This window comes from Cetorhinus maximus, unplaced genomic scaffold (assembly GCF_964194155.1).
Source record: "Cetorhinus maximus unplaced genomic scaffold, sCetMax3.hap1.1 HAP1_SCAFFOLD_1432, whole genome shotgun sequence".
Lineage (NCBI taxonomy): Eukaryota > Metazoa > Chordata > Chondrichthyes > Lamniformes > Cetorhinidae > Cetorhinus > Cetorhinus maximus.
In genome coordinates this window covers 40,646-64,508 of record NW_027597373.1, presented here as the reverse complement: position 1 = coordinate 64,508, position 23,863 = coordinate 40,646, and the positions used below count along the sequence as shown (strand labels likewise).

Sequence of the window (23,863 nt, the reverse complement as noted above, 5' to 3'; positions counted from 1 at the left end):
AGGGTGGTAGGAGAACAACAGAACAGCAAAGCAAAATCCTGTTCTCAATTTAAATAAAAGTCCACTTTTGAATTCAATTTGAGTCCTTGATTTATGAGTGAACTTGTTCTAAGTTGGTGTCTATTTATCTGCGTGTTTATGAGTCTCAGGCTCTGAGCTAAAGGACTTAAATTGCAGGGAATGGATAGCTTCAGCAACAGAGAAGCAAAATTCTCCCAAATTCAACTCTCCAACAAAACTTTATTGCCCATTTCCAAACTTGCACCGTCCCATTTATGTACCATCCCTGTGCTTATATGACCTACATTGGTTCCTGGTCCAGCAATGCCAATATTTTAAAATTCTCATCCTTGTGTTCAAATCCCTCAATGGCCTTGCCCCACCCCTTCCCACCTCTCATCCAGCCCCACAACCTTCAAGACCTTTGCAATCCTTGAGTTCTGGCCTCTTGCTCATCTCTAATTTTAATTCCTCCACCATTGGTGGTTGGGCTTTCAGCTTCCTAGGCCCTACACTCTGAAATTTCCTCCCTAAATTCTCTTGACCTCTCTCTCCTCCTTTAAGAAGCTCCTTAAAACCTACGTTTTAAGGAGCCTCTTTAAGGAGGGGAGAGAGAGGCCAGTCTCAACCAAGCTTTTGGCCAATTTCCTGATATCTCCTTAAATGGCTCAGTGTCAGTTTTTGTCTGGTAATGTTACTGTTAAGCACCTTGAGAAGTTTAATGACATTAATTATGCTATATAAATGAAAGTTGTTGTTGTTACTGAGTATTAAAGTCAACACGGGTACCATTTTCTGTTAGCAGCAGGACAATAGTGATGAGTGTGAGCACATGAGGGCACATGCTCCTTCACCACTTTCTTGCAGTATTCACAAACTTGCTTCCTACCTCTAGATTATATCCCTGCCATTTTAATTTTTTAAAAATGTTTGTTTTTAACTCCAGGGTCACAAAGCTTGGATAGAGAAAAACTTCCAGAAGCGTGATTGCATTTGTGTTGTCCCAAACCCAAAAGACCCACAAAGGTAACAGTAGAGTTTTGACGAGGGGCATTCAGTTTGTTGGGGTTTCACATTAAAGTAGCGTTGGGTTGGTAACTTAGTGTCTCCTTCAGATGTAGTCACTGCCCCTTCCTTTCCAAGGTGCGGCTGTGGTCAGCTGATCGGTCAGCATGTCGTCATTGTTCCGACTGCCCCGTCCAGTGAAGCAGGAGAAGAAGAGAAGCAGCTGGTTCAGCCTGAGAAATGGATGCCCAGTAAGCACACACAGGCTAGTCCCACTGATGCTTTTGGAGCCATGGAATTTCAAGGCGGAGGTCACGCCAGCAAAGCCATGGTAAGGACCAAAAACCAAATCATGCACTACAAGTTGCCTGTGATATTAAGCTGAATCAACATTAAGACTTTTCTCACCATGTCTCCTTGGAGAAGCTGGATTTGCCTGCCCCTCCACCAAGTGGTTGGTCCAGAACAATTTTAAAAACTGGTACAATGTAATTAAAAATTCACCACAGTTATTACCTGTGTGAATCTGACCCCAATCATCCCAGATCCACTACAAAATGAATGGCTGTGAACGGTTGGGGAAGTGGATTCTTGTATTGAGTGAGGTGGAACTAAGGGCTTGGACGTGAGTTGGGCTGAAGGGTGCTGGGGGTGTGGGAGAGGCCGGTATGATGTGTAGGACTAGGTTTGGGATTGGGTGGGATGGGCTGATGGTGGGGGTGCTGTTGGGGGTGAGGAATTCTAATGCCTGTCCTGAGTGAGTTTCTCGCTCTTTTAAAAATGCCTTGTTTTATTTTATCAACTTGAATTAGGAACAAAGGGATTGAGTTTGTGCTGCACCTCCCCTTGCTGTGGGCACTTGCTCTCCTCATTGCTCCGAATATTTATTACCAGAATTCTGCATTGAGAATGTGATTTAAACTTGATTTCATCAAGTAATCCTATTGTGACCTAGATTCAATGTTTCACTCAATTAGAGTGCAGTTAAACAAAACATGATCTGTACAAAATCAGCTTTTTGAGTAATTTGTGTGAAATGTTGATCAAGGCCCATCTGGACAGCTGTACTGGACACAACTATATCAAGAATAATTTTACCCTTTAGATGGAATGCAAATGGAGAGTAGGAAATTTGGTGGAAGAGACAGAGAACAAAAGTTATCTCCCACAGTCCCCCAGTGAGAATCAGCTCCTTCAGGAACTGTCCCCCAGTGAGAATCAGCTCCTTCAGGAACTATCCCCCAGTGAGAGTCAGCACCTTCAGGAACTATCCCCCAGTGAGAGTCAGCACCTTCAGGAACTGTCCCCCAGTGAGAATCAGCTCCTTCAGGAACTGTCCCCCCAGTGAGAGTCAGCACCTTCAGGAACTGTCCTACCCCCCAGTGAGAGTCAGCACCTTCAGGAACTGTCCCCCAGTGAGAGTCAGCACCTTCAGGAACTGTCTCCCAGTGAGAGTCAGCACCTTCAGGAACTGTCCCCCAGTGAGAGTCAGCACCTTCAGGAACTGTTCCCCTGTGAGAGTCAGCACCTTCAGCAACTGTCCCCCAGGGAGAGTCAGCACCTTCAGGAACTGTCCCCAGTGAGAGTCAGCACCTTCAGCAACTGTCTCCCAGGGAGAGTCAGCACCTTCAGGAACTGTCCCCAGTGAGAGTCAGCACCTTCAGGAATTGTCCCCCAGTGAGAGCCAGCACCTTCAGGAACTGTCCCCCAGGGAGAGTCAACACCTTCAGGAACTGTCCCCCAGTGAGAGTCAACACCTTCAGGAACTGTCCCCCAGTGAGAGTCAACACCTTCAGGAACTGTCCCCCAGTGAGAGTCAGCACCTTCAGGAACTGTCCCCACCCAGTGAGAGTCAGCACCTTCAGGAACTGTCCCCCAGTGAGAGTCAGCACCTTCAGGAACTGTCTCCCAGTGAGAGTCAGCACCTTCAGGAACTGTCTCCCAGTGAGAGTCAGCACCTTCAGGAACTGTCCCCCAGTGAGAGTCAGCACCTTCAGGAACTGTTCCCCTGTGAGAGTCAGCACCTTCAGCAACTGTCCCCCAGGGAGAGTCAGCACCTTCAGGAACTGTCCCCCAGGGAGAGTCAGCACCTTCAGGAACTGTCCCCAGTGAGAGTCAGCACCTTCAGCAACTGTCTCCCAGGGAGAGTCAGCACCTTCAGGAACTGTCCCCAGTGAGAGTCAGCACCTTCAGGAACTGTCCCCCTTCCCAGTGAGAGTCAGCACCTTCAGGAACTGTCCCCCCCCTCCGTGAGAGTCAGCACCTTCAGGAACTGTCCCCCAGTGAGAGTCAGCACCTTCAGAAACTGTCCCCCAGTGAGAGTCAGCACCTTCAGGAACTGTTCCCCTGTGAGAGTCAGCACTCTCAGGAATTGCGCCCCCCCCCCCCCCCCCCCACCCCCAGGGAGAGTCAGCACCTTCAGGAACTGTCCCCCAGTGAGAGTCAGCACCTTCAGGAATTGTCCCCCAGTGAGAGCCAGCACCTTTAGATTAGAGGTCAGGCTCAAGCAGATCAGGAGAACCTATTTCAGGAGTAGGAAGACATTGACTGGTAAGGCAGGTACATAGGATGATTTGTGATAAAGTGTTTATTTGTCCAAAGACCTTCTGCCTCAGTCTACCCTTCTGATCTTGCAGTATATCCGTGTGTCATATGACACTAAGCCAGACCTCCTGCTCCAGCTCATGACCTCAGAATGGGAACTGGAGCTTCCAAAGCTGCTCATATCCGTTCATGGTGGACTTCAGAACTTTGAACTTCAGCCTAAGCTGAAACAAGTATTTGGAAAAGGTCTGATTAAAGCTGCGATGACAACAGGAGCCTGGATATTCACAGCTGGAGTCAACACAGGTGAGCAACCAAAGCAGAATGGAAGAGTGGAGCAAGAAGGGACAAAGAGTTTAATGGTAATAGCAAATCAGCAAGGAAGGCCCATGCAAAAGTACTAGTTTAAAACTAAAGTTAAGTGCAGCTTAGCTCAACACATGAAGCATTTGAAATAAGATAGATGAACTAGTGGCACAAATTGTGGGAGGTGGTGTCATTGTAGTAATGTCACTGTAATCTAGAGGCCTAGGCCAATGCTTTGGGCGGACATGGGTTCAAACCTCACAACAGTTTGTGGAATTTGAGTTCAATTAATAAAACCTGGCATATAAAGCTGGTGTCAGTAATAGTGACCATGAAACTATCATTGAAAGTTTTGAAAAACCATCTGATTCTCTAATGTCCTTTTAAGGAAGGGAATCTGCCAGCCATACCCGGTCTGGCCTACATGTGACTCCAGACCCACAGCAAGGTGGTTGACTCTGAACTGCCCTCTGGAATGGCTGAGCAAGCCACTTAGTTCAAGGGCAATTAGAGATGGGCAACAAATGCTGGCCTTGCCAGTGACACCCACATTCCATCAAAGAATAAGGAAAAAACAATAGAGATAAATGGTTTAGATCAAGTGCCATTGCAGAGACATGATTAAAAAGTGACCAAGGTTGCAAAATAAATTTTCCATGGTACACAATATTTAGAAAAGACTGACAGAATGGAAAAGGATGAGGAGTAGTTCTGATATTAAATTACAGGGACAAGGACAGTAGTGAGAAAGGATCTTGGTTCAGAAGATCAGTAAATAGAATCAGTATGAGTGGAGATTAGGAATAACAAGGGTCAGAAAACACGGCTGGGAGTAGTTTATAGGTCTCCTAACAGTAGTGATACAGCTGGACAGGGAATTATGCAAGAAATAATTGGTACTTATCAGAAAGACAATGGAATAACCGTTGGGGAACTTTAATGTTAAATAGACTGGAGACATTAAATTGGCAAGGGTGATCTGTGACAGTTTCCTGGAGCAATACATTGTAGAACCAACCAGGGATAAAGCTATCTAGTATTGTATAATGAGACAGGTTTAATTAGTAATCTCATAGTAACAGATCCTCTGGGAAAAAGTGATCAAAATACAGTTGAATTCCATATCAAGTTGAAAGTGACACATTCTAGAGCCAAACAAAATTCATAGACTTATCCAAACAAGTCCAATTACTTAGGTCTGAGAGCAGAGTTGGCTAAGGTAGGCAAATAGACTAAAGGTATGGCAGTAAGTAAACCGTGGAAATATTTAAAGAAACTATTCAACAAAAATACATTCCATTGAGAAACATAAACTCAGAAAGGAAGATCCCTACATGGTTTACTGGGAAAGATAAGGATAGTATTAGATTGAAACAGACTTGTGAGAAAGGTTATTGCTCATGGAATAAAAGGGACAGTAGCAACGTGGATACAAAATTGATTGAAAAATAGGAAGCAGAGAGTAATGGTCAATGGATATTTTTTGGGCTGGAGGAAGGTTTGTAATGGGGTTCCCCAGGGGTCAATATTGTGACACTTGCTTTTCCTGATATATATTAATCATCTAGATCTTGGTGTGCAGGGGACAATTTCAAAGTTTGTGATAGATACGAAGCTTGGAAGTGTTGTGAACTGCGAGGAGGATGGTGTGGAACTTCAAGATAGACAGTTGGTGGAGTGGACAGATAGGTGGCAGATGAAGTTCAATGCGGAGAAGTGTGAGGTGATGCATTTTGGTAGGAAAAACATGGACAGACAATATGAAATAAGGGGTGAAATTTTGAATGGGGTGCAGGTGCAGAAGGACTTGGGTGTATATGTGCATGGATCATTGAAAGTGGCAGGACAGGTGGAGAGACCAGTTAATAAAGCATACAGTATCCTGGGTTTTATTAGTAAGGGCATGGAGTACAAGAGCAGGGAGGTTATGCTGCATTTATCTAAGACACTCGTTAGACCTCAGCTGGAGTATTGTGTACAGTTCTGGGCACCATATTATAGGAAGGATGTGAGCACATTGGAGAGATTGCAGAAGAGGTTTACAAGAATGGTTCCAAGGATGAGAAACTTAAGTTACGAAGATAAATTGGAGAGATTGGGACTGTTCTCCTTGGAGAGAAGAAGGCTAAGAGGAGATTTGATAGAGATGTTCAAAATCATGAGGGGGCTGGACAGAGTAGATAGGGAGAATCTGTTCCCACTTGTAAAAGGATCAAGAAAGAGAGGGCACCGGATTTAAAGGGATTTCCAAAAGAAGCAAATGTGACATGAGAAAAAGCTTTTTCACACAGAGTGGTCCGGGTCTGGAATGCGCTGCCTGGAAGTGTGGTGGAGGCAGGTTCAATCGAAGCGTTCAAGAGGGCATTATATGATTATTTGAATGGAAACCATGTGCAGGGGTATAGGAAAAAGGCAGGGCAATGGCACAAGGTCATAACGCTCACTTGGAGAGCCGGTGCAGACATAATGGGCCGAATGGCCTCCTTTGGTGCCTTTAAGATTCTATGATTCTGTGAAAAGAAGAGGTTAGAATGTTGCAAATAATAATAGTAGGCCTGAAGATTGCAAATGTTTTAGAAAGTAGCAAAGAGCATCCAAAAATTTGATAAAAAGGGAATAAAGAGAACATGACCGCAAACTAACCAGGAATGTAAAAACAGATAGGAGAACAGAACTTTAGCAAGTTTTTAAAATTATTCTATAATGGGATGTGGACATTGCTGGCTAGGTGAGCATTTATTGCCCATCCCTAATTGCCCTTGAAGGTGGTGGTGAGCTGCCTTCTTGAACTGCTGCAGCCCATGTGGTGTAGGTACACGCACACTGCTGTTAGGGAAGGAGCCCCAGCATTTTGACCCAGTGGAGGAACAGCAATATATTTCCAAGTTAGAATGGTGAGAGGCTTGGAGGGGAACTTCCAGGTGGTGGTGTTCCCAGCTATCTGCTGCCCTTGTCCTTCTAGATTATAGTGTCATGGATTTGGAAGGTGCTGTCGAAGGAGGCTTGGTGAGTCCCTGCAGTGCATCTTGTAGATGGTATCCACTGCTGCCATTATGCGTCGGTGGTGAAGGGAGTGAATGTTTGTGGATGGGGTGCCAATCAAGTGGCTGCTTTGTTCTGAATGGTGTCAAGCTTCTTGAGTGTTGTTGGAGCTGCACTCATCCAAGTAAGTGGAGAGTATTCCATCACACTCCTGACTTGTGCTTTGTAGATGGTGGACAGGCTTTGGGGAGTCAGGGGGTGAGTTACTCGCCACAGGATTCCTAGCCTCTGACCTACTCTTGTAGTCACAGTACACAGTATCTATATGGCTCGGCCAGTTCAGTTTCTGGTCAATGGTAACCCCCAGGATGTTGATAGTGGGGGATTCAGCGATGGTAATGCCATTGAATTTCAAACGGTAATGGCTAGATTCTCTCTTGTTGGAGATGGTCATTGCCTGACACTTGTTACTCGCCACTTGTCAGCCCAAGCCTGGATATTGTCCAGGTCTTGCTACATTTGGACATGGACTGCTTCAGTATCTGAGGAGTTGCGAATGGTGCTGAACATTCTGCAATCATCAGCGAACATCCCCACTTCTGACCTTATGATGAAAGGAAGGTCATTGCTGAAGCAGCTGAAGATGGTTAGGCCGAGGACACTACCCTGAGAAACCCATGCAGTGATGTCCTGGAGCTGAGGTGATTGACCTCCAACAACCACAACCATCTTCCTTTGTACTAGGTATGACTCCAACCAGCAGAGTTTTCACCCTGATTCCCATTGACTTCAGTTTTGCTAGGGCTCCTTGAAGCCACACTCGGTCAAATGCTGCCTTGATATCAAGAGCAGTCACTCTCACCTCACCACTGGAGTTCAACTCTTTTATCCATGTTTGAACCAAGGCTGTAATGAGGTCAGGAGCTGAGTGGCCCTGGTGGAACCCAGAGCATCAGTGAGCACGTTATTGCTAAGCAAGTGCCGTTTGATAGCACTGTTGATGACTCCTTCCATCACTTTACTGATGATGAAGAGTAGACTGATAGGGCGGTAATTGGCTGGGTTGAATTTGTCCTGCTTTTTGTGTACAGGATATACCTGGGCAATTTTCCACGTTGTCAAGTAGATGACAGTGTTGTAGCTGTACTGGAACAGCTTGGCTAGGGGCGCGGCAACACAGACGGTTAGAATGTAGGTACAGCAAGTAATTAAGAAGACAAATGCCATGTTGACCTTTATTGCAAGGAGACTGGAGTACAAGAATAAGGAAGTCTTGCTACAATTGTATAGGGTTTTGGTGAGACTACACCTGGAATACTGTGTTCAGTTTTGGCTTCCATATCTAGGGAAGGATGTACTTGGCTTGGAGGTAGTTCAGCAAAGGTTCACTAGATTAGTTTCTGGGATGAAATAGTTGTCCTGTGATGAGAGGCTGAGTAAATTGGACCTATATCTCTGAAATTTAGAAGAATAAGAGGTGAACTCATTGAAACATACAAGATCCTGAAAGTGCTTGACAGAGTAGTCCTTTTGTTGAGGAATCTAGAACATGGGGGCACAGTCTCAGGATAAAGGATTGATAATTTAGGACTGCAATGAGGAGAAATCTCTTCACACAGAGGGTTGTGAATCCTTGGAATTGTCTGCCCCAGAGGGTTGTGGATACTCAATAGTTGAGTATATTCAAGACTCAGATCAACGGATTTTTGACCTTTCAGGGAATCAAGGGATATGGGGAGCAGGCAGGAAAGTGGATCGAGCAGGCTCGAGGGCTGACTGGTCTGCTCTTGCTCCTATTTGTTGTGTTCTTAAAATATCTATCATGTCACCTGTTATCCTTTGGTGTTTCTTTCACACACACACACACATCCTTTTACACCTCTGGTGGTCAAGTAGCATCTGGGGCAGGTACCTGGGAACTGGCATGAAGTCTGATCTTTTATGTGAATTAAAGTTTCTTTCTGAACTTATTTCTCCCCTTATTCCAGCTTGTTCTTCGTAATCCTCCACACTCCCCTGTTACACCTGAAAGGCAAGCAGTGAAGGATAGGACTGGAGCTAATCGTTACACACTTTTTATAAACATTTATTTACAGAGTTGTACATTGCAAACAAATACCAAACCCCCCAAGTACAATTTCAGTTTGTTCCTATTTATTCCTATTTATAGGATACAAGTGAATCTCCAGTTAATGCTCCCCACCTGCATACAATTAAACACAATCAATATACAATTAACATCCCACAGCACCACCCTGCACCCCACCCCCAGGAACTTCCTACCCCCCCCCGGCCCACACTGTCTCCTTAACCTCCCCCCACCATTCCCCCACTGCCCACTGCTGGCTTGTCAGCCCCCACCACTCCACACTCCCCACTCTCTCAGGCTTCCCTGTCCCCCCGCCTTGTACATCAATAACACTCTTCAGGGCTGACAGTTCTTTATTGTTGATTCTAAGGAGTAATACGTCATGTAGGAGATGCCTTGAAAGATCATTCATCCAAATCCTGTGGAAGAATTTGTGCAATTGGATTTGCTCCCTGGGGCATTGTAGAAAACAAGATGGATTTAATTGGGAAAGATGTAAGTATGAAAAACACTAACTGGTGTCAGGAACTGTGACCATGGCGTTCAGTGTGACTAGGATCAGAAACTTCTCAAACTTTGCAAATTCCTAAAATGTAGGATTGACCTAAAGCAAAGGCCAGGGGAACCCAAACTCAGCTCCCAATCAGGGAACCCTATTTCTGAATTGATTCTTTTCCATGTTTCATGGAATAATTCTTCAGGGACAGCTCTTCATTCCAGGTAATCACCCAGTCAGTTAATGGTCCAATGTCAGCCTTAGTTGGTAGGTTGCGGGTAGGGGATGGTGTCACTGAGAGTGGCAGGGGCAAGTCACTAACAGGAGGCAGGGATTGGTCACTGATATTTGGGGGGCAGGTCACTAATGGTCAGGGGACAGGGGCAGCTGATAGTGAGGGCACAGGTAACTGTTAGTGGGGGTGTGGTGAGACACTAATGATCAGGCTGCAGGGCAGGTCATTGATAGTTGGGGGTAGGGTCAAGTCACTGACAATCTGGATGGAGTCAGGTCGCTGAGGTTGGGGTAGAGGGGCAGGTCGCTGAGGGTTGGGGGAGAGGGACAGATCGCTGAGGGTTGGAGGAGAGGGACAGGTCGCTGAGGGTTGGGGGAGAGGGGCAGGTTGCTGAGGGTTGGAGGAGAGGGACAGGTCGCTGAGGGTTGGGGGAGAGGGGCAGGTCGTTGAGGGTTGGGGGAGAGGGACAGGTCGCTGAGGGTTGGGGGAGAGGGACAGATCGCTGAGGGTTGGAGGAGAGGGACAGGTCGCTGAGGGTTGGGGGAGAGGGGCAGGTCGTTGAGGGTTGGAGGAGAGGGACAGGTCGCTGAGGGTTGGGGGAGAGGGGCAGGTCGTTGAGGGTTGGGGGAGAGGGGCAGGTCGTTGAGGGTTGGGGAGAGGGGCAGGTCGCTGAGGGTTGCAGGAGAGGGGCAGGTCGCTGAGGGTTGGAGGAGAGGGGCAGGTCGCTGAGGGTTGGGGGAGGGGGCAGGTCGCTGAGGGTTGGAGGAGAGGGGTAGGTCACTAATATTTTGCTTTTTTTTTGTTACAGGTCACTAAACCCTATCAAACAATGTCCAACCCTCTGAGCAAACTGACTGTGCTCAGCAACACACACTCGCACTTCATCCTGCCTGATAATGGCAGCCTGGGCAAGTATGGAGCTGAGGTTAGACTTCGGCGACAGCTAGAGAAACACATTTCCCTGCAGAAAATCAACACACGTAAGGAATTTTTCAGCACAAAGTGTAACCAACTTGTACAGCTCTAGTGGGCTGTGCTATGGTACTTGTGTTAAGGACAGTTCACAAAGACTCAGTGGCTAGTGGGTTTCCCTTTCTCATCCTATGCCTGGGAATATTGATAAGGCAGGGAGGACAAAGGATCACTCAACTGTTTTCAGTTCACTCCTTCACCTTTCAGCCTTGTTCTCTAATGAAAGACCTTTGTGACAATCAACTGACGATAAGACAAGCAATTTATTTGAAGTTTGGAAACCTATCAGTCGCTCATGGTTATTGCTCATTGCTTATTTAGGAATTTTAGGTCCACTGTTTTCTGTTTGGGAAATGGAATGAATGTGAAATTATGGCGGTTAATGGTAAGATCTAATGAATCCTGGAATTGGAATACATTTCACCTTTTCCTTATATTGATAGCAACATTCCCAATTCAGGACCACACTCTGTTCTAAACGACATGCAATTCCACCTGTCCAATCCCAACAACACACCATTCCGCCTCCACAACAAATTAAATACCAAGAAATGCTCCCTCTACAGTATCCCCTTCAAACACTCCCAGAGCAGGTACAGCACAAGGTTAGATACAGAGTAAAGCTCCCTCTACACTGTCCCCATCAAACACTCCCAGGGCAGGTACAGCACAGGGTTAGGTACAGAGTAAAGCTCTCTCTACACTGTCCCCATCAAACACTCCCAGGGCAGGTACAGCACAGGGTTAGGTACAGAGTAAAGCTCTCTCTACACCTTCCTATTAATGTGCCTCAGTTCCAACCTCAGATGCTTTCTTGTGACCATAACCGCTACGTTGCGGCCTGTTTCCTGAGGTTAACTTTGAGATCAGACGAGTTTGTCTTGTAGCCCCAGTCCTGTCGGGACAGGGTGAGTCTCGAGTTCCAGCCCTCTTACAGCTAGCAGATGGCTAAGGCTTTCATGGCATTGGTCTCGGCTGAGTTTGGTTGAAGGGTGTGGCAGTCAGTGTGTGACCTCTCTCCCGGTCAGCCCCGTATATTGCTATTTTTAAACTTACTGGCTTGTATTTTCTAAAAGATGGTGTGTATTTTGTTTGAGATTTCCTGGTTTTATGTATCACCGTTTTGTGTCTAGGGCTTGGCCAGGCAGTGCCAGTCGTTTGTTTGATCGTGGAAGGTGGTCCCAATGTGATATCGATTGTACTGGAGAGTCTCCGTGAGGACCCTCCTGTGCCAGTGGTGGTCTGTGACGGCAGTGGGAGAGCTTCCGACATCCTGGCATTCGCACACAAGTACTCAGAAGAAGGAGGGTACGGCTTTAAATCACTCACAGCCTCACAATGTGCCCAGAACAGCCCAGTACCATCCAACCCATAATAACAGAGACTGTGTGTCACCCTAAAAGCATGGAGGGGTGCGACGGCATTTTGACCCCTGATGAACTCAAAAATTCCTTTTATTTGTCCACAACTAACCTGACCCATGTTTTGATCTGAATTTGGGAAAAATATGAATCCTCAAATTGGAAACCACCCCCTCCTGCAGCACAGTTCCTGTCCTCCAGCTCACAGCAATATCCCAGCTCATCCAAAACTTTGCTGTCCCTATCCTAACTCACTCCAAGTCCTGTCCACTCATCACCCCTGTTCTTTCTGAGCTACACTGGGCTCTTCCCAAATCCTTTTAAAATCCTTATCCTCGCTTTCAAACCCCTCCACGGTCTCAGCCCTCTCTACTTCTCAAATCTCCTCGAGCCCTGCAACATTGCAAGGTCTCTGCACTCCTCCAGTTTTGGAACTGAGCTGCCCCAATTTTAATCCACCATTGGCAGCTGTGGCTCCAGCTGCCTGGGCCCTATTCCCTGGAATTCCCTCCTTCAATCTTTCTCCCTCACTTTCTTAATTTAAGTGAGTTAACTATCTCTTTGACCAAGCTTCTGGTAACTTGTTCTCGTGTTTCCTCATGAGGTCCGGTGTCACGTTTTATTTGATAACATGCCTGTGTTGTGCCCTGGGAGGTTTAACTATGTTAAAGGCGCTATATAAATGCCAGTTGTTGTTGATTCACAAGGGGCCGACTCACAGGTCAGTCATTTCCACTTGCTCTGTGCAGGATAATCAGTGAGTCGGTGCGAGATCAGCTCATGGTCACAGTACAGAAAACCTTCAGCTACAGTCGACAACAGGCACAGCAACTGTTTGTCAGCATCATGGAGTGTATGAAGAAGAAAGCTTTAGTGAGTGCCATCATGGAAACCATTGTCATCAAGAGATTCCACCACATTTATTCACCACATGTTGAATTTCATATTTAGTTAATTTATTTATATTCCGTTTGCATTCTTTTTAATTTGTTCATAAAAGAGTTTGACTGTTGTGTGTGTGTGTAAACGCTGGGTTGATTGTGTGTGTGTGTGTGTGTGTGTAAATGCTGGGTTGATTGTGTGTGTGTGTGTGTGTGTGTGTAAATGCTGGGTTGATTGTGTGTGTGTGTGCGTGTGTAAATGCTGGGTTGATTGTGTGTGTGTGTGTGTGTGTAAATGCTGGGCTGTTTGTGTGTGTATGTAAATGCTGGGCTGTTTGTGTGTGTGTAAAAACGCTGGGCTGTTTGTGTGTGTGTAAAAACGCTGGGCTGTTTGTGTGTGTGTGTAAACGCTGGGCTGTTGTGTGTGTAAATGTGGGATGAGCGTGCAGGAGAATGAACAGGGTTTTACAGGAAAAAGGTGGGAGAATGGCATGAAGTGAATCGGTTATTTGGAGAGCTGGAGACAGAATGAACGAATGGCCTCCTTCTTCGCTGTAACAATTCTGTGATTCTGTGCTGTCATTTATATTGGTGCTGTTCACCATTCTGCCATAAACTGTCGTGCTGTTAGTGCTGCAAAATCTCTCTACCTTTGGCTCCAAGTTGATCTCTGACCTCAGCCTGGCAACTCTTTAATCAACCTCAGTACCTTACAGCATGGGGAAGCAGAAGATTGGGCTTAGCTGTGAGGCCCTCTGTGATCAACAGCCAGCTGTTACTATCTAGACTGACAGATGGGTGACCCGTGGGAAGCTGGTGTCCATGGAAGCCTTTGGGGGAGGAAATTCAAAAATGGAAAAATGTATTATTTTTGTATTGTATCCTTTCAGGGTAGGTAAAAACTTACCACCGATCCTTCTATTGGTGATAATTAATGGCCCATTAGAGTTAGGTTAACTCACTAGCCTATCCATCCAGTTGTGATGCCGATGGTCCAGGCCTTGTGGTTTTCTCTCACAGATCACAGTTTTTCGAATGGGTTCGGAAGGACAGCAGGACATCGATCTTGCCATCTTGACAGCACTGCTGAAAGGTAAGAAACCTCACCCGTTGCTGTCCTTGCGTTTCTGTTCTTCAATCCTCCTATTATTTCCCTCACCTGCATTAGAATATTTTTCAGCAGAATCCCATAAGTGAAATGTATGTCGCAGGGAAATAAATCCCAAGAGGATTGGCTCAGTTCTCTTCCACTTCCCGCATGTGCTTTGTGAAATTACTTCCAGTTTCCTTTTGATTAATTCTGTCAGCAATTAGATACTCTCAAGAACTTGAGTTTGGTGCGCTGGGAGCACTTGGCGAGTGTGGGTGCATGGCGAGTATTTAATGTGTCTAGGACAGTGGAATTGGTTAAACAACAATTGGCACGATCTCCGTAGATACCATTAACCTTTTAAAAAAACAAATTCGAACTTCCAGTTAATATCTGAAAGGATGACATGACTTTTACTGTAATTAAAAAAAAACTAGAAGCACTATTGGCTAAACATTGCTTTTGTAGGTTATACTTTGGAATCAAGCTCCCCCCTTTTACTTTAAACACAACTAGAAAAAATAACACTTCACTGGTATATTTTACACTGTCCTTTAAGCAAACATTAAGTTTTCATAGACCCAGCCCCAAGTGATTATGAGCTGCTATGGGTTTACTTATGTTCTTTTCCCTTCCACTCTTGGTAATTTTTAACCCCAGAGCTGTCCTTCACAATATGGGTTTCCCTGGAGATTCCTTCCTTTAGCTAAAGCTAGGTGAATCCTCCAGTCTGATTTAAATCCACAAGAATTTGGTCTTTTCAATCCAAGCGCAAGCACCCACCTGCATTCCTGCATGGTGAACCTTGGATACTTTCGGCCTCTAACTGCTCTCTCTCTCTCCCAGATCCTGGCAGACTGGTTGTGTCTGAGAGTTTCAGGGATATCTAAGGAACTCTTCCCTCTCAAAGCCCATCTCCCTGCCAACATGAATTACATGAGCCTTATATCCAGGCAGAAATGCTGATTAACTATCCTTCAGAGCCCAACTCTCTTTTATCTTGGAACTAAAGAGGCAGCTTAAAGCATAACTGTTCACAACCTGACATTCTCAACACCTTCCTGGCACTTTGGAGACCAGCAGCCTAACCACTGTAAGCACAGATGCTGCTGCCATTGTCTCCAAATGCACCTTGCACCTTCTTCCCAGCAATCTGGGCCTCTCATTAACCTGAACAGCCACTTCACCCGGACAGACTTCAGGACAGGTCACGTTATTCCCTTCATTTTACCCTAAATTTAAAGACACAGTCCCAAAACATCACAATCTCACAAACCTCATATTTGTCTCACCGTTATGAACATTTTGGACAGACACGTGATTTTTGAACTGTTGGCAGATTACACCACCCACCCCCCCACCCCCCCACCAATCCCAATCTGGATTTTCCTGTTTTAATTCATACCTTTACTTTCTTCTGTTCTAGGTACAAATGCATCTGCCCCAGACCAGTTGAGTCTGGCAATGGCCTGGAACAGGGTGGATATTGCCCGCAATCAGATCTTTGTCTTTGGGAATCACTGGCCGGTAAAACTAAAAAAGAAAATCCTTTGGCCTTTTCAGGCGTTTCAGATTTTGGAGCTTTAGTGACATTTACAGAGAACAGTGGCATCACGTTCATAGAGCTATAGAACCATAGAGCACCACAGCACAGAAAACAGGCCATTCGGCCCCTCTAGTCTGTGCCGAAATATTATTCCGCTAGTCCCATTGACCTGCACCCAGTCCATAACCCTCCAGACCTCTCCCATCCATGTACCTATCTAATTTATTCTTAAAACTTAAGAGTGAGCCCGCATTTACCAAGTCAGATGTTAGCTATCTGATAAAAGGATACAACTCAGTGGAATATGAGGAATTTGGCCACAGCCCTTACTATCAACCAGGCTGTATCCCAGGATGGGGTGTGATTTCCCCATGGCAGAGTGGGGTGGGAGGGCTGTGATTTCCTACAGAAGGTTTGGGGGAGGGAAAGTAAAATACAGAAATTGATAAGCTTGCATTTATATAGCTCCCAGGATACCTCTCAATGCTTTACAGCCTATGAATGATTTTTGAAGTGTAGTCCCTGTTGCAATGTGGGAATTGTGCCAGCCAGTTTGCACACAGCAAACCCCCCACAAACAGCAGTGTGATTATGACTAGATAATCTGTTTTAGTGATGTTGGTTGAGGAATAAATATTGGCCAGGATATAAGGGAGAACTCGCCAGCTGTTCTTCAGAATAGTGCCAGAGAATCTTTTAATTCTAACTGAGGGGGCAAACAGAGCTCTAGTTCAATGTCTCATCTGAAAAAGACATCTCCAACAACGTGGCACTCCCTCAATACGGCACTGAGTTATGTTTTCCAATTTCTGGAATAGAACTTGAACATACAACTTTCTGACTGAGCAATGAGAGTGTTTGTTTTTTGAAAAATATACTTTATTCATAAAATATCTGGAAGGACATTACAAAACATTTCAAAATCGCCATCATAAAGAGTGCAATCAGATTCAATTTTTACACATGGATCGTGAGGTGCTTCAATACAATCAATGAATACGACAGTCATTTCAATGTGGTCAATACAGAGAGTCAGACAGTGCAGTGGTATTGGAGTTATCGACATACATCATGTTGCTCTCTGAGGTGCTTCAATACGATTATAATATAATTAGTATTCAATGCATATATTCATTGTGAGCTGTTCAGCTCAAGGGGTCTATACAATTCCCAGCCCCTCGGTGCACTATGGCAGAAAGGTCTTAGACATCGACCTTTCCCCATTGCGCCTTTGCGGCGGCTGCCCCAAGCTTTAGTGCGTCTCTCAGCACGTAGTCCTGGACCTTGGAATGTGCCAGCCTGCAACACTCGGTCGGGGACAACTCTTTGCGCTGGAAGACCAACAAGTTTTGGGCAGACCAAAGAGCGTCTTTCACCGAGTTGATGATCCTCCAGCTGGAGTTGATGTTTGTCTCGGTGTGTGTCCCCCCTGGGGAACAGCCCGTAGAGCACAGGGTCTGCTCGGGATGAACCTTGACAAAAACCACTGCATCTCTCTCCAGACCCTCTTTGCAAAGGCACAATCCACAAGGAGGTGAATGACACTGACTGAGCAATGAGAGTGTTACTCACTGAGGCACAGCTGACACCTTATAGAATTAGAAAGGGTGAATGAATGATGAGTTTAAATGAAGTGCTTAGTCAGTAGCTTTGGTATTTAAATTGCCTCTGCCGGTCCCTTAAGTGTCAACGTCCTTGTCTGCCTCTGCATTTCAGCCAATGGGCAGCAGCTTTGGACCTGCTACTCAGGAATCAAAAAAATCTCTAAAACAGCGAGCGACGAAAGTAAAGGGAAAAGGGAAAAAGAGAGGGAAAGACGAGGTGAAAGAGGAAACTGACCCACGGAAACTGGAACTGCTGAACTGGGTGAGAACCACAGTGTCGTAGCTTTACTGCCTCGTTGCTGACTGTGTGATGGTGTTACCTTTGTGTTAACTGGTTTGTGCTGGTGCTGCAGGTGAACTCATTGGAACAAGCCATGATAGATGCATTGGTTCTGGACCGGGTGGACTTTGTGAAGCTGTTGATTGAGAATGGAGTCAATATTCATAACTTCTTAACCATCCCTCGGCTAGAGGAGCTTTACAACACGGTGAGTCTCCACCCCTCACATAGATTGTGATTCATAGGGTAAGATTTTAAACAACAGACTGGAGCCAGAGTGCTGGAGTAACACTTCATCTGATAGATAAGATCAGTTTCATGATAAGCCATGCTGTCCCTATTTCTCTCTCTCTCTCTCTCTCTCTCTCTTTCTCTTCTGAGCTCCCAGCCTTGCCTGAAGACTGGAAGTTGTGGTTCCACTTGCCCACTGACAGTGAGAAAGGCACAGAGCAGCGTGAGAGAGGGAGAAAATAACATTGCCTAAACAGAAGGAGGAACATCAATTCACTCACAATGGTGACTAATCAGAGGCAGAAGTTTGGCCATTCTGGTGGCCTTTTGAATTATTGAAGTATAAAATTATTTGGACCAAAAGGTCTTTAATTTGCAGGAAATGAAGCCTGTGGTCAAAGGAGGGGGTTATTGCCCAACCCAGTGTGTGACACACCAGGAAAGCCCCTGCTTTCATCCCCAGTCAATCTCAGGCCTCTCCACATTAAGCTTGGGGCCCTTTGGGTTAGGGAAAGGAAATCAGGCCGGGTGCCTAATCCTGATCACTGTCCAGTGGCACCTGCAGCAAAGGTGTTTCTGCATGACTGTGTGTGCTTAGGTGTGTGTGTGTGTTTGTTTGCATGTTTTGTTTGTGTTTCTGTATGTTTTGGTGTGTGTGTGTCGGGGGTGTGCGTGTGTGTGTCGGGGGGGTGTGTGTGTGTGTGTCGGGGGGGTGTGTGTGTGTGTCGGGGGGTTGTGTGTGTGTGTCGGGGGGGTGTGCGTGTGTGTGTCGGGGGGGGTGTGCGTGTGTGTGTGTCGGGGGGGGGGTGTGCGTGTGTGTGTCGGGGGGGTGTGTGTGTGTGTGTCGGGGGGGTGTGTGTGTGTGTGTCGGGGGTGTGTGTGTGTGTGTGTGTGTCGGGGGGTGTGTGCGTGTGTGTGTCGGGGTGTGTGTGTGTGTCGGGGGGGTGTGTGTGTGTGTCGGGGGGGTGTGTGTGTGTCGGGGGGGTGTGTGTGTGTGTCGGGGGGGTGTGTGTGTGTGTCGGGGGGGTGCGTGTGTGTGTGTCGGGGGTGTGTGTGTCGGGGGTGTGTGTGTCGGGGGTGTGTGTGTCGGGGGGTGTGTGTGTGTGTCGGGGGGGTGCGTGTGTGTGTGTCGGGGGGGTGCGTGTGTGTGTGTCGGGGGGGTGCGTGTGTGTGTGTCGGGGGGGTGCGTGTGTGTGTCGGGGGGGTGTGCGTGTGTGTGTCGGGGTGTGCGTGTGTGTGTCGGGGGGGTGCGTGTGTGTGTGTGTGTCGGGGGGGTGTGCGTGTGCGTGTCGGGGGGGTGTGCGTGTGCGTGTCAGGGGGGTGTGCGTGTGCGTGTCGGGGGGGTGTGCGTGTGCGTGTCGGGGGGGTGTGCGTGTGCGTGTCGGGGGGGTGTGCGTGTGTGTGTCGGGGGGGGGTGCGTGTGTGTGTGTCGGGGAGGTGCGTGTGTGTGTCGGGGGGGTGCGTGTGTGTGTCGGGGGGGTGTGCGTGTGTGTGTCGGGGGGGTGTGCGTGTGTGTGTCGGGGGGGTGTGCGTGTGTGTGTCGGGGGGGTGTGCGTGTGTGTGTCGGGGTGTGCGTGTGGGTGTCGGGGGGGTGCGTGTGTGTGTCGGGGGGGGTGTGCGTGTGTGTGTCGGGGGGGTGTGCGTGTGTGTGTCGGGGGTGTGTGTGTGTGTGTGCGTGTGTGTGTGTCGGTGGGGTATGTGTGTGTGTGTCGGGGAGGTGTGTGTGTCTGTGTCGGGGGGGGTGTGTGTGTGTGTGTCGGGGGGGTGTGCGTGTGTGTGTCGGGGGTGTGTGTGTGCGTGTGTGTGTCGGTGGGTGTGTGCGTGTGTGTGTCGGGGGTGTGTGTGTATGTGTCGGGGGGGTGTGTGTGTGTGTATGTGTCGGGGGTGTGTGTGTGTGTGTGTGTGTGTCGGGGGTGTGTGTGTGTGTCGGGGGTGTGTGTGTGTCGGGGGGTGTGTGCGCGCGTGTGTCGGGGGTGTGTGTGAGAGTTTTCCTCTTCATTGGCCATGGGAACAGAGTGTTAAATTTGGTGCTGTACTCTCTGGGCTGACCCAGGGCATTGGCCTTATGGATGAGATGTTAGGAGTTAAGGCAGGGAAATCTGGTGCAAAGATGTGGGTGCATCTGAAACATGAGTGAGTAATGACTTTGGTTTTGTTCCAGAGACTGGGCCCCCCCAACACTCTGCATTACCTGGTCAGGGACGTCAAAAAGGTAAGAGCAGCTGTAATTAATGCTGGTGCCCGCTGATTGCTCTGCAGGTTTCTCTCAATCTCAACAGACATGAAAATCAGCAATCAGGAGAGGGGTCAGGGAATACAACAGGGTCAGGGGTCCAAGTAAGGAGACAATTAGGAGATGGATTAAGTTCTGAGCTTGGTTATTAGCCAGGATGTTTAAACAATGCACAATCGAGACGTTTAGATGTGTATCTGGTGAGATAATGAACTGAGGGAGAAGCTGTACTGGGGCATGGGGAAGAGATCAGTGTGGGATTGGGAAATAGGTGTCAGTGTGTGGGCAAAGGAAGGGTGAATGTGTGGACAGGGGGTGCGGTAGGGGGGGGGGTTAGTGAGTGGTTTGGGGAGGGAGAGTTCATTGTGGGTGAGGGTAAATTGTGGGGGGGGCGGTGGGGGGAGTCAGAGTGTGGGTAGTGGAGTGGGTGTCATTGTCGGGTAGGGGAGGATTGGTCAGTGCAGGGGAGATGTCAGTGTCAGGGAGGTGTTAGGCTGAAGGAGTAGACAATGTGGGGGAGGAGTCAGTGTTGGCGTTACCAGCTCAGCTGTTACTGTCAGGAGAAGAAAGGGGGAAATTGTGTGGGAAAGGGATTCATTTTAATGGGTCAGTTCCCAGCATACATTGCACTTAATTCTGTTTTGTGATTAGTGGAGAGTGCCGAGGGTAAAGGCAAACTGCCTGGTTACTAGGGTTGCCAACTGTGATTAAATGTATTCCTAAAGGTTTCATCACATGACTTGCCCCCACGCTCTTGCCATTAATCGGCCAACACATCTATCCTTGTGACCTACTTCCTTCCGATGCCAATTGGAAAGCAAAAAGACCCATTACCCAATCGAATGGTGCTTGACTGTCAGCCTAACATTTCAACCTTCCCATTTTCAATATTTTTATACCTGGTTCAAAGAAACTGACAAAAAAAAAGTCTTCTTTAATGTCCCAATGATTTTTCTCCAGGGCTGCACAGAGCTCTGTCCTGGAGATTCCTGGAGAACTCAGGTCAACCCTGGAGGGTTGGAAACCCTTCTAGTGACGCCCTGGTGCCTGGGTTTGAACTTGTGCACTGGTAGCTTCTTTAACAAGACTGTAGGGATTAGTGACGTTTGTCTGACAGACTCAGTCAGATTGTTAACACAACTCCAGCTGGTTCACATTCTTACTGCGTTGAGTTCAAATTCGACTGCTTTCTTGTAAGCAAGGAAAACACTTCAAACATGCAAAAGGCCTCATTGGTGGGCTGGATATTTTTCTAATTCTGATTAAATCTGTGTAAGAAACACAGCAAAAGCATCAACTGCAGACGACCTATCCCATGATGTCTGTGCATTTTGGACACCTGCTAACAGCTGGATAATACAGTAAAATCTTTATTATCTGGTATGTGCAGGGAAGGGGTGGTGCTGGTTAATCAAAAATGCCAGTTAATGGAGTGTGCCATTTACCGACGGAATACAGTGCAATACTTGTAGCATGAATTAATATGCAAGTACTGAGGAAATGAAGTACAGTATTCAATTTACTTCTAATCCTCAACAGCGCATTAAAACATAAAGTACGAAATAATACAGTGTACAGGTGCGGGTTCCCGATAGCTTTGTAGTTGCTTCCAGTAGGTCAAGTGACAATTCCTGTTAGGGGAACATCAGAATTCAGGTTAGCAGAGAATTCCGGTTGGTAGGGTGCTGGGTAACACAAAGTTAACAGCAATGGTGAGGAGAGTTACAGTGTGAGATACATTAAGCTAAGTGACATTGTCAAACTAGAAATGGTTAAATACGTAAAACATTTGTGGTCATGAAGAGTTAGTGACTTGATACCCATTCAACTGTCAAAAGGAGAGTTCTGCCGGGGGGTTGGGAGCAACATTCACTGGCTTGTGGTGATTCCAGCCTCTGTTTAGGGAGTGAAAAATGAACTGAGACTCCTCTCTTGGGGTCTATAACACCAAGGTGCCTTGTTGGTTTGGGGTTGTGTTTTGGGGTAATACATGTTTGGGGTAACTGTTTCTGTTCTCTCTGTTACAGGGGAACCTGCCTCCTGATTACCACGTCAGTTTGATTGACATTGGGTTGGTCATAGAGTACCTGATGGGAGGAGCCTATCGCTGTGCTTACACAAGAAAAACATTCCGCACACTCTACAATAATTTATTTGGGCCGAAGCGGGTAAACATAAGCCTGTCCTTTAGTAAAATCAACTACTTAATACAGAATTGGAATGGAAACTGTTCAAAGCTTTTTCTCTTGTAATCTCCCGTGCTTCACTATAGGTCAGTGGTCACTCTTTGGCCAGGATAAGAGCAAGTGATCCAAAGGACATGATCTTGGTGACCTGCTCTCTCTCCACCCCCCCTACTCCCCAACATGGACTTGCTGGAGCGCACCCTGTGTTAACTGTCCACATTGGGTCCAGTGTCCAGCCCTGCTCTGACTATGGTGGATAAAGAGATGGTAACTGGAATCCATTCTCAGGCTATGTTCACTTAGCCAATTTCATTAGTTAGGAAGAGAGTTTTCATTCATTCAAGGGGTGTGAGTGTCGCTGGTAAGGCCAGCATTTATTGTTCCTCCATAATTTCCCAGAGAAGGTGGTGAGTGATGGTGCACCACCTTCTGAAAGTTTGATTCATCTGGGTAACAGGTCATTCAGAGGGCAATTCAACCACGCAGGTGTGGACTGGTGTTACGTATAGACCCCAGACTAGGTAAGGAGGCTAGGTTTCTTCCCTAAAGGACATTAGTGAACCAGTTGGATTTTTATTACAATCCAAAACTTCACTGTCACTTTTACTAAGACCAGCTTTTTATTCCCAGATTTTTCGTATAGAATTCAAATCCCAAAACTCTGCAGTGGGAATTGAAGTGGCTGGGCAGAATTTAAGGTGATTGGGCTATTGGTCAGTGGCTGGAAAGCTGGCAAGGGCTTCACATCATCTACTTATGGGGTGGCCTGTTGCTATTAAGTGCTAATCAGGCACCTAAATGGCCAGCTTTTCCCAGGATCAAGGACCCTGGGGAGGAGGATCGGAAGAAAGGACAGGGGTGGCTTTCAGTGGGCCCCCCCCACCTTCCTGGTGGCAGATTCCTCGATCAGGCACTGTGCCTGACAACGAGGGACCCGCCCCATGCTTCCCCACCCCCCCCCCCCCACCCCCCACCCCCACCCCAGGAGCCCACAAGCAAACACAACAGGGTTGAATACCAGCGGTGGCACGATGAGGCCCTTAAGCAGACTTAATCAGGGCAGAGGTGGGACAGTCGCTACCCTCCTGCTGATTAAATGCTGCCCTCGACTTCAAACTCACCTCGGGGGAGGGCATTAACATGCACCCACTATCTCTGTATTATTAATCCAGTAACAATCACTACACCCTCGTACCTCTCTACAGGCCTCAGTGTCCTATACCTGATCACTGTTCAGTGACTCTTCACCCCTTCCTGAGACCCATTTACTGATGATCCCATTGAATATGAAATGAGTGCTGACTTCATCCCACAGTCGCTGCACAGTCTAACTTGGCCTATGAAGCACTTTGGGCCTTTCCTGTTGGCAGTGAAAAGAGCCGATATTAGTCATTCCTCTCACTAACTGATCATTGCTCTTCTTTTCTCCATATTTAACCTGTTTCATTCTGTCTTCCTGCAGCTAAAAGCTCTTAAACTTCTGGGAATGGAGGTAAGCAATTATTGAAATATTCTTGTTTGCAATGTTTTGATTAGATTTGATATTTTATTCCTTTTGATCCTTGGTGTGTTCCATTTCTCCCTTTCATACCTTCTCTTCCCCCAGAACTGTATCTTACTCCAGCCTATTCCACCAACTCCTGGGGCTTGTCTTTTTATTCCTGTAGTCCGACCCCTTCACATTGAGAACGAGTCTTTGCATCATTCGCCTTATCTACACAAGACTGACCCTTAATCAAAGGTGATATTTTCACAAGGTTTCCCATGACTGAATGGAATCCTCTGATTCCTCTTAAATGGAAGGTAATCAATGTAATGACAT

The 23,863-nt window shown here is 47.0% G+C and overlaps 1 protein-coding gene across 1 annotated transcript in view; it reads left to right on the top strand.

The window, feature by feature from the left end:
- LOC144676213 (transient receptor potential cation channel subfamily M member 1-like) overlaps nt 1-23,863 on the top strand; it is a 64,470-nt gene that overhangs the window by 4,725 nt on the left and 35,882 nt on the right. Inside the window, exons 2-15 of the mRNA XM_078536700.1 lie at nt 947-1,026; nt 1,144-1,336; nt 3,642-3,855; nt 9,297-9,421; nt 10,466-10,637; nt 11,763-11,937; nt 12,740-12,863; nt 13,892-13,964; nt 15,388-15,488; nt 17,224-17,373; nt 17,465-17,599; nt 19,784-19,834; nt 21,883-22,023; nt 23,504-23,533. Coding sequence (XP_078392826.1) covers nt 947-1,026; nt 1,144-1,336; nt 3,642-3,855; nt 9,297-9,421; nt 10,466-10,637; nt 11,763-11,937; nt 12,740-12,863; nt 13,892-13,964; nt 15,388-15,488; nt 17,224-17,373; nt 17,465-17,599; nt 19,784-19,834; nt 21,883-22,023; nt 23,504-23,533 — 1,764 coding nt within the window. The remainder of the gene's footprint in view (nt 1-946; nt 1,027-1,143; nt 1,337-3,641; nt 3,856-9,296; nt 9,422-10,465; nt 10,638-11,762; nt 11,938-12,739; nt 12,864-13,891; nt 13,965-15,387; nt 15,489-17,223; nt 17,374-17,464; nt 17,600-19,783; nt 19,835-21,882; nt 22,024-23,503; nt 23,534-23,863) is intronic.